Source organism: Candida pseudojiufengensis (genome assembly GCF_024610245.1).
Source record: "Candida pseudojiufengensis strain CBS 10847 chromosome Unknown scaffold10, whole genome shotgun sequence".
Classification (NCBI taxonomy): domain Eukaryota; kingdom Fungi; phylum Ascomycota; class Pichiomycetes; order Serinales; family Debaryomycetaceae; genus Lodderomyces; species Lodderomyces pseudojiufengensis.
Genome location: NW_026261540.1, coordinates 468,831 through 479,778, shown reverse-complemented (window position 1 = coordinate 479,778; position 10,948 = coordinate 468,831). Strand labels below are relative to the sequence as shown.

At 25.2% G+C, this 10,948-nt stretch overlaps 4 protein-coding genes across 4 annotated transcripts; 1 reads left to right on the top strand and 3 right to left on the bottom strand. All coding sequences in view use genetic code 12, as the record gives it.

Annotated features, from left to right (window-relative positions):
- Positions 1-166: 166 nt before the first annotated feature.
- MNN26 (Mnn26p) lies at positions 167-2,644 on the bottom strand (the record flags this gene model as incomplete). Its single annotated transcript, XM_051760112.1, has 1 exon — positions 167-2,644. One exon carries the CDS (start codon positions 2,642-2,644, stop codon positions 167-169), a length of 2,478 nt encoding a protein of 825 aa, XP_051612295.1.
- Positions 2,645-4,683: 2,039 nt separating this feature from the next.
- Positions 4,684-6,783, top strand: KGF55_005131 (uncharacterized protein; the record flags this gene model as incomplete). Its single annotated transcript, XM_051760111.1, has 1 exon — positions 4,684-6,783. The coding sequence occupies one exon, from the start codon at positions 4,684-4,686 to the stop codon at positions 6,781-6,783; it is 2,100 nt and encodes a 699-aa protein (XP_051612294.1).
- A 655-nt stretch (positions 6,784-7,438) lies between these two features.
- Positions 7,439-7,735, bottom strand: KGF55_005130 (uncharacterized protein; the record flags this gene model as incomplete). The annotated part of the gene is made up of 1 exon (XM_051760110.1): positions 7,439-7,735. The coding sequence occupies one exon, from the start codon at positions 7,733-7,735 to the stop codon at positions 7,439-7,441; it is 297 nt and encodes a 98-aa protein (XP_051612293.1).
- Positions 7,736-8,328: 593 nt separating this feature from the next.
- Positions 8,329-10,422, bottom strand: KGF55_005129 (uncharacterized protein; the record flags this gene model as incomplete). Its single annotated transcript, XM_051760109.1, has 1 exon — positions 8,329-10,422. The coding sequence occupies one exon, from the start codon at positions 10,420-10,422 to the stop codon at positions 8,329-8,331; it is 2,094 nt and encodes a 697-aa protein (XP_051612292.1).
- Between the last annotated feature and the right edge of the window lie 526 nt (positions 10,423-10,948).

Sequence of the window (10,948 nt, the reverse complement as noted above, 5' to 3'; positions counted from 1 at the left end):
TAGAAATTAATCATTGCATTGTAAATAAAATAGATATAGAGTATTATAAAAAGTTATAGTTGTTACTTATAAGTATTATTATTAATATACAAAAGCTTATATATACGTATAGATATAAAGAACTTCAAAATTATTTATTATTATTGAATTGTTAGATCTAATTTGTCTATTCAGGTTTTGGATTTGGTTTAGCAACGTTTAAATTTTGGTTTTTATTATTATTCTGATTTGTATTTAATTTTTCTGAATTTTTTAATGGTGGTTGTGGTCCATTTGGTTTTTTATCTAATGCTTTATTTAAATCTAATTTTTTCGCCTGTTCTTCTCCTTGACCTTGTTTTTGAACTTCTTGTTGACCTTGTGCTTGCATTTGACCGTCTTGTTGAGCTTGGGCTTGAGCATTAACATTCGCATTATTATTTGAATCATCATTTCCTTTATCACCATCATTACCTAATTTTTTAAAAGTTTTAAAATTTAAAACATCAGAATTTTGAAATTCAGAATCCGGAAATAAAGTATCTAATTTTAAAAAATCAATATATTTTTTAATTTTAAAACAAGTTGTTTTTTGATCCAACTTGGCAATTTTTTGCCAATAATCCGAAGAAGTTATAGCATCACAAGCAATCCATTTTGCAATTGAATGAAATCTTAATTCCCAATCTTTATCTGGTAAAATTTGATAAATTTTTTCAGGTTTTCCCATTGATCTTCTTGAATAAGTACCAAATTCTCCTTCTTGAGAATTCTTTATGGGATCTATTTTAGGATGATTACAATGTAAAAATAAAATTTGTGGTAAATTATATTCAATTAATCTATGAGCTGTATCTTCATCTTCAATTTTTTTGTCTTCTATAATTTTTTTTTTATAATCTTTAAATTGTTCAATTAATTTATTTGTATAATCACCACTTTGAAAGGGGTTCAATCTTGTATCTAAATTTCTTGTTGTTAAAAATTTTTTCCAATCTTTATAAAATTCAATATTATCTCTTGGATCAGTTTGTGTTAATACAGTATCAGAAAATTCTCCATTTTCTGCTTCATATCCTAATCTGTTTATTTTTTGATTCATTAAATGATATCTTTCATTCATAACATGTAATGCTGGTACAAAAGTTTCACGATCTCCTTCTCCAAATGCTCCTTGAAATAATAAATCTTCATACCAATCTTTTAAATTTAAATTATAATACAATGTTAATAATAATGATCTCATATGTTCCTTTTTGGAGAAAACAATTTGACCAGTTTCTGTAGATATAGGATTTGGTAAATTTGCAAAATCATGAAAATGAATTTCTGATGATTTATCTTTTTGAATATATTCATAAAATTTATCATCATTCGATATACCAAATCTATGTATTGGTTCACCTTTTTCAATTCTTGCGATTTTATAATATAAAGGACTTGTTAATTTAACCCAAACATCTGGCCATAAAATCATTTTTGTTGATAAAAATGGTTCAGTATATAATAAACTATCAACATTTTTTATTGCAAAATTATCAGCATCAAGAGCAATAATATTATCAAATGATGATATTAAAAATCCTACAATTTTTTTTGAAAATTTCCCCGGTATTAGATCATAAATTTCTTTACCAATTTCATTTTCAATTATAATACATTTACCATTTAAAACATTTGGTAATAAATCTTCACAAATTTGTTTATCATATTCTTCTTTTGTATCTAAAATCATTTCAACAGGTAATGAAGAACCTTGATCTCTTAAATTTGTTATAACAGTCAAAGCACCAGGAATCATACCTCCACCAGCATTTATAACTATACCATCACCAGATATAAATTGATTTGGAGGATCAGGTAATGTTTTTAGCTGTTTAACAACATTATCATGAGCAAATTGTAAACATTTAAATTTATCACCAGGAATATTTAAATTTGATTCTCTTAAATATTTTTCTGATATAAGTCTTGTATCCCATTGAAATGTAGGATTTAATTTTTTACCTTTTTCATCTTTTGATAAAGGTTCACAATTTGGTCTATTTGATATTAAAATATCTTTTATAAGATATTGAAAATATTTTTTTCTATTAAAATATTTTAAAACAGATTTTTCAATTTTATTTTCAAATTCTAATGGAATTTGGAATTCATCAATTTCTTTTGATAATATGTCTAAAAACACAGCAGGTTTAAACTCATTAACATGTTCTTTTGCATATTCATTAATTAATTTTTGATATAAATCATAACTTAAAGCATTTTGTTTATAAATTTCATTAGTACTTTCTTCTTTAATTTCATCTTTTAAAGTATCTTTAATTTTTTCAAGATATTTTTGTCTCATTTCAGTTTTTAAATCTTGAATAATTTTGGGTTTTTCTAATTTTGAAATTTTAATTTTATAATCTGCTAAAATTTCTTCTTTTTTAGTTTCTTCTAATTCTTTCATTATACTTGCTAAAAATTCTTCACTATCAACTTTATCTATATGAGCTTGCATTGCCTTTTTACCACCAGTATAATAAGTAGCTCCTCCATCTTTTGTATATTTAAAAGTATCAGATGATGATGTAGTTAGTATTGATATATTGAAAATTATAACCAGTATAACTAATATACCAATTAATATATACAGTGGTGTTATTCTTCGAAAAAACATGATTTATGAGTTATTTGTATATTGTTGAAGGGAAGGAGGTAAAGTGGTATGAAAATTGGCTGAAACTATCTTGAAATCTGGTTTTGCTTTTGTTAATCTATTATCTTATTGAATCTAGTGATATGTTTTGGTGACAAGTGAGTGAGTGATAGTAGTAAAACCCAGTAGTATAATTACTATTGGTAATCGTTATTTCACAGTGATGCTAACGTAGTTGTTGGGTTGGTTGATTGGGTTAACCACTATGATCTGAGTGTTGTAAATCCTTAATCTTTAAAGTTGGTTGTAAATAATAAATTGATAATAAAATTGATTTTCGAGATTTAAATTAAAGATTTTTTTTGTGTAACAATTTTGTGTTACAATTTATTGATTTAACTTTGTGGTATGGATGTTTTGTTGTTTATGTTTACGCTAATATGTTTATTTATAACAACATAGAGGAACACGTTACGGAGATAATTATGATAATAAATCTATGGTTATTTTAAGACATGTATTCAACTAACAAGTCGATGAGCACTACGTATTGGTATTAAAAAGAGACTCAATGAACGTTAGATAGACAAAAGACTCGAATCTTAAATGGAGGGGACTGTCAAATATTTACATTCAATGATATCAAGATAATTTGAAAATTGCAAACTCGTGATTTGTAAATTAATAATCGTTCATCAATTTCATTCAAGTCTGTCTTATAGTGCATGCACTTGTGTTTATTGTTTTAATATTCTAGACTTAAATAGCTTTTTTATTAAACGTATTTCTACTAATACTTCCATCCACTACTAAAACACCATTACTGTAATCAATGGTTAGATCAATGATTAGTGAATGCATGAACGATTATTTTTATGTAGAAGGTTATGTATAATTCATTGAAGTACGTGATGACTTTAGTAAAAACGCAATTAGCGGGGCTTTAACTTATATCATTGTTCATGATATATTTCATTGGGAAACATTCAACAGGAATCAAACTACTATTTTTTTTTAATACATTCAATTAATCATAATCGAGTCTATGAGAAAAAAGTAAGTATAAAAAGTAAAATTTCTCCTTTATTAAATTATAAATCGCAATTGTTCTAAACAAGAGTACCATATACTATTACCCCCTAAAACCGCTTAATTTAGTATTTTTAATTTTGATAATACAAAACGCGTCTCATCAACAATACATAATACAAAATAAACAATACATCAAAGATAGAATCTGTACAATATGTAACTTACAAACAATCGTATTCCACTTTAAAAGTCATACTGGTCGGAGAATACCGACAAAAGAATTCAGTGAGAGTTTGAGATTAGTTCATGCACAATGATTGAATTATAGTTAACATTATTGTATTGAGGTCATATAAAATGAACTTATATCATTTATTTTACGTGTTTTTTCATTAAACTCATATTTACTTTGAGCAATAATCTTTAGGGTAATGATTTGAAAAAGAAACAAATGATTTATACCAATTAATTAGGTCAATAACTCAACTAAATTGACTAGACTAAAACCTTTTATTTGAATTTACCCCATATAACTAAATCTCCAAATATAAATTGCTACCAAGTGAGGTGCAAAAATTTATCTTTTGTTAGTAAATTAGAAGATATAAATTGTAGGACTTTCTCATAAGGTAATCTTTCTCAGTAAATAAACTATGGTTGATAACTGCTAATGGTTATCCTGTTTTTTGAACAATCTTTTGTCAGCTTCTAATAGGGCTATGAACAAAAGTAGATTACACTAACCTTAGAATTATTTTTTACTATTTCCAGAAGTCTAGAGACTTAAAAAAAAATATTTTTTACTGCTCGATACTAAAATTTACATAAATAACCTATCTTCTTGATCTTATTATTTACTAGGTATTTCTAACAATTTGACCGAAGACATATACATCATTGAACAAACCATTCTAAATTTGAAGACAGACCATCCTGAGACTGAATTGATTGTTTTATATCACCTTTGTGTATCAATTGTTTGATTATTTTTAGGGTTCTCCGAAAACAATAGAAGATAACCATCAAAAATGATTATTAAAACTTATGATGATTCAACTAATATCTTATTAATAATTGTATCATTTTCAATAACAATAATCTTATCAATAATATTTTGTATTTATAAAATATTTTATAGTAAATCAAGATTTTCAAATGGTGAATATCAAACTTTATCAAGTTCAATTACAGATAGTTTAATGGGTAGTCATTCAAATGATGTACCAAGAGAATTTTTAAATGATGAAGAAAGTTTAAGACAATTAGCAGAACAATTTGATTTTACAAATTTATCACCAGAAGAACAACAACAATATTTAAAATCAAAAGAATTTCAAATTTTAAATCCTCCTGATTTTTCCAAAATAAAAGGTAAAACTTTTTCATTAGATGATGAAAAAATTATAAAAGAATATGGTATAAATGCTTTTAAATTTGAAATGGAAAATAATATTTTAAATCCTCATTATATTGTTGAAGATAAAACTGAAATAAATTTTATAAATAATGATTTACCTTATTGTACAACAACAACAAGTTTAAATTATCCATTACCTGTTAAAAATAGATTATATTCAGATACTATATATTTTGAAACTAAAATATTTGAATTTCAGGAGGCAATACCAACAACACCTAATGCTTCATCAACTCAACATTTTGCAATTGGTTTAATTACAAAACCTTATCCAACTTCATTTAGATTACCTGGTTATAATAAATTTTCAATTGCATATGAAAGTACAGGAAATTTAAAAATAAATAAACCGTTCCCAACTCCATTACAACAACATCTTAATGAACAAAGTCAATATAATGCATTAGTATTGCCACCATTACAACAATCAGATGTTATTGGATTTGGTTATATTATCCCCACTGGTACAATTTTCATAACAAGAAATGGTAAAAAAATTTTAGATGTAATGAAAGGATGTTTTGTTGATTTATATCCCGCTATAGGATGTTTTTCAACAAATGCAAAATTTCAAGTTAATTTAGGTCAACTGGGATTTGTATGGATTGAAGCAAATGTTAGAAAATATGGTTTTATTTCAACAATAGATTATAAAAAATTACAAGGTGATAGAGGTTTAGCAAATTTACCTCAATATAATAAAATTTTAAATAATGATATAAATGATAAAATTTTAGATAAAGGAGAAGAATTACCACCCCGTTATATAATTGAAGAAGAATTAGATTTTTTTGGTAGAAATTCAAATGATATTATTAGAATTGGGTCAAGTTCTCAACATATGAAATTAAATGAAAAAGGATTTGGTGGTAATAATAATTTTAAAAATTATGGATCAACTGATGATAATAATGATAAAATTATTCATTCTAAAAATCAATCACCACAACACGAAGAACTTGAAGATGATGATGATGAAGAACATGAAGAAATTAAATCTAATCATAATAATGAAATAAATATAACTAATGATCCAGAAGATATAATGGATTTAAGAGAAAGATTATATGAACATGATATAAATAAACAAAGTAATCAAATTGATAGCACTCATAATATTAGTAATAATTTAAACCCACATCATTCATCTCAATCAAATACACAGGAAATTGGAAATGAAAACGAAAATCAAAAGCAAAATCAAAATCAAAATCAAAATGTAACTAATGCATCCGACTTACCACCACTAGAAGCCGCTGTAACTGAGGAACAAGATGTAGCTCAACCTACAAATACTTCATCCACTAAAGAACCTCAAACAACAACCTTGCAAGAAGAACCTCAAACGAGAACTACACATGAAGAACCTCAACCAACCACCACAAACGAAGAATCTCAAACTTCAACAAAAGAAGCACCACAAACAACAACAACAATTGAAGATCAACCTTCAACATCAACAAACTTGGAATCACCACCAATTGCAAGCTCAGAACAAGATCAGGATCAAGAACAAGAACAAGAACAAGAACAAGAACAAGAACAAGAACAAGAACAAGAACAAGAACAAGAACAAGAACAAGAACAAGAATCAGAATCAACGAATATAAAACCAACAAAATCAAATTCACCAACAACATCAACTAATAAAAAGAAAAAGAAAAAATCAAATTCAAAGAATAAAAATAATAAAAAGAAAAAGAAAAAGTAAGTTAAATAATTAAGTATATAGTAAGTTGAGTTTAATCAAAGAATTTGTAAATAATTAACATAAGTTATGACTTAAATTAATACATGAATGCATATCAAATGATCAATAAACTATTTTTAGATGATTTTCATCTCATGTGATAACTATCTTATATAATAATCTAGATTTCGTCTTTTTTCGTAGACTATATCTTTTATAGTCTACTTAATCCTTGTCATTTATTCATTAACTTTTTGTATATTATTTACAATTTTTAACTTACTACATCCAACTATTTACAAGTTCCGAACCTTTATCTCTCAAACTATTTAATACCACCTTAATTCCAATTCCAGTATTCGTTTGAAAAATTAAAATATTAAGTTCAATTTCAAATCAACTTTCATAGTTCAAACTCCAGCAATTTGCGTATACTTTCATTTACTGCCTTCTTCATTCTTATTCAATTAATCTCTCATGATTCTTCAAACTCATTTACAAGCTTATTTTTTCTACTTTTGTTTATATATTTATCTTTCTCAATACTCACTTACCAAAATACTAATCATTTATTTTGAAATTTATCCACCCTTCTCTCATTCAATTCACTTTACTCTTCTTTGAATTCATCAAATTTGTCAAAACCTAATACAAGTTCATTCTCATATCATTATATCTATTTTTGATTATTTTCATATTCCAAAACTTTTCTCAAATACCCCCCCTTACCAAAAACTTCCTCCTCTCTTCGCCTAGCAATATCATCAATTTTTTTTTGCTTAATTCTACTTTCTTTAATTCTAAGCTTAGAATCATTAATTCTAGTATAATGTAAACATTTTTGTAATTGATCTTTTTCAAAATTACACATCCCAAGACATTGTTTTAAAAATTCTTGTTTATGACATTCTTCTAATGCATCCATTAGTTTATTACATGTATCAAATCTATTTTTATCTAATTGTGGATGCATTTTGATGATTTATTGTGAAAATTTATTTTGATTGGATTGAATCTAAATGCTAATATAAGTTGATTAATTCTTTTCTTTTGAAATTGTAAATTCTATTTTGCTACTCTGGTTCTAACTATCGTTTTTTGAGTTATTAATGTACTCGTTTATTGAACTGTTACAGTAATGGTAGGTAATAAGCTGAAGAGTTCTTTGATGTCTCTGACTTGAATGATCTAATAACTAATCAAGTGAAAAATCATTTTATTTACGAGACACAAAATAAAATCTCGATTTAAAGAGGTCGAAATTTACACCTTTGAAAACAGAATCACATTAATACTTTGAGTATAAAGAATTGAAATGGATGATGAATCAAAAGACATGACGTAACGTATCATTAAAAGAAAAGCTATACTCATTCAACATAAAATCATAAAATACGAAAACCAATGCAAAGCAAAATCAAAAAATAAAAACTAACAAAAACTTAGAATGAAAATGAAAATACGTAACTTTTAACCATCATAACCCAATACCGTCACCATATAACCAACGTAAATTTCTCTCAAAATAACAAAAACCTTACCTATCCATCCTAATCTCTCGAAATATTAAACAAATTCAAAACTTCCAATACTACGTCTACAAACATCATTAATTTCCCATTCTAAAATCCCAGCATCTTGACAACTTATAATTAACTTCAAATTATTTGTAGTTGGTTCTTGTAAAAATTCAATTCCAGAAATTTCCATTTCTCCATTTATATGATTTGTTTGTTGTTGATAAGAATCATCACAATAATTAGTATAATAATTATATGAATTTGATGATGATGATGATGAATTAGATAATGGCACTGATTCATAATTACTGTTGGTGGTTGTTCCTAATGATGATGATATTGAATTTCTTATATTTGATGATGAAATTCTTGATAAATCTGATCTTGTATGTGAATAAGTTTGATATATTTCATTTAATTGAGAATCTATATCAACATCATAAGAAATTGATGATGATGATCTTAAACTATTAAATTGATGATTATTATGATATATTGAAGTTGGATTTGATTGTGATGTTGATGTTGGAGACATTGAAAATAATGATTCATCATTATATCGTTCTGGTGATGATGATGTTGATGTTGAAGAATTAGACCAATTTGGATTATTTAATTTTGGAGGTGTTGATTCTCTTGATTGTTTATTCGTAGTTGTTTGATTAATTGGTGGTTTATAAGTTAAATCTTTAAATAATTTATTATTAACATGAGTTAAATAATCATAATCATAAACTATTGGAGAAGTGAAAGAAACATCATCTGAATAAATTTTAATAGGATAATGTTGTTTAAAATCAATTTCATTATCTTCTTCTTGTTCTTCTTCACATTTTTCTTCTTCATTATCTTTCTTCACTAAAGATTCTTTATAATTACCAAATTGATCTAATGCAGCAGGTATAACAATAATTTGTTTTTCAAAAGTTTTTAAATCAATTAAATGAATTCTACCAACATGTTCACTAATAATTAAAATATCATTAAATTGATTTTGTTTTGAAATTTTACAAACTCTGAAAGCACCCAGTTGATGACCCATTCTTGTTGAATTAAAAGTTTTCAATGGGGAAGATAAATTTCTTAAATCATATAATTGACAAACACCATCTTGAAATACAGTTGAAAAAATTAAACCATTTGGATGATAACTTATATCAAATCCTCCTTCATGTTTTGAATTTATTGTTTTTACAACGGGGTTGGACCCTTGTTTTGGATCAATTAAAAATATAGATGAAGAATCTCCAACACAAGTAATTAAATTTGAATTTGGAATTTTTAAACTCGAATTTAAACAAGTATTTAATTCACAATTAAATTTTGAAATTAATTTTAAATTTGAATTATTATTTATATCCAAAATATATAAATTTGAATCATTATTACATAAATAACTTTGATATTGTAGATTACTTAATTTATTAATTTTAACATCATTATTTATCATTTCTCCAATTTTAACAGTATGAATTGATAAATTTTCAGGATTATAAATTGAAAATAAACCTTTTGATATATTTCTTCTTGAATTATTGGTGGTGGTTGATTGATTTAAATTTTCTAAGTTTAATGAAAATAATTTTGAACTACTTGTTAATAACCCACCAGTAACTAATAAATCATTATAATTATCAAAACATCTTGGATAATAATTTAATTTTACTTTTCTTTCACTAGAATTGTTTTTTAAATTATATGAATATATACAATCATTTTTCGTGTAAAATAATGATTGATTTTTATAATTATATTTTAATAAATTTCTTAATTGCCAATGATTTACTGAAGGTTTTATATTTGGTATATATTTGGGATTTGATTTTAAAAAATTTCTTGAATGATAATAATTTTGAAAACATTTATTATAATGAGAATATACTTTATTAAAATGTTGTGAACTATTATTTCTCCTTCGTTTTATAATTGGAGGATTTAATGATGAAGTTTTTGATTGTTGATTTATGGATTTATTTGTTGAATTTGATGATTGTTTGTCTTTATTGTTGTTTAGTTCATTATTTAGTTCTTCTTCTTCATTAGATGTATTTCGTTTATTAATATTATTAGATGATTCTAAATTTGATGATTCATTAATAGAATCTTTTGTATTTGATTTTGAAGTTATATCTATTGTCATAACCAGGCTTTGATTCTTCTTTTAAACTTTTAATTAGTTAGTTAAAACAAAAGGATATTAACATATAATGTATGAATAAATGCAGTGGGTCCTTTCGTTATGTGTCGTTATAAATCTGTTGTTTGTATGCTATTAAGATAATACTATGGAGTTGTAATAAACTATGTCTTATATAATGGTTGCTTTAATTGTTCGATTAAAAAGTAAGTTGGTTGTAAAAAAATGAAAATCAAACTTATGATACTGAGATATAAAATGAATGATTAATTTCGAGGAGTGAGTGAGAAAGATAAAAGAAAAGAAAAATAATACTTTATCTAACTTAAGACAGTTATTAAAGCAAAAAAGGGGGTGTAAGATACACAAAACCTCACTATCGTAGTAGAAGGTGGTACAGATAAGACAAAGAGAAAAGGTGGGGGAGATGGAGTTGAGGTCTTTTGTGTTATAATGTGGAGAAGTAAATTAAAGTTTTTATTTCTAATCTTATTTAGTTTTAAGTTACATCTTGATTAAGAAAAGAGAT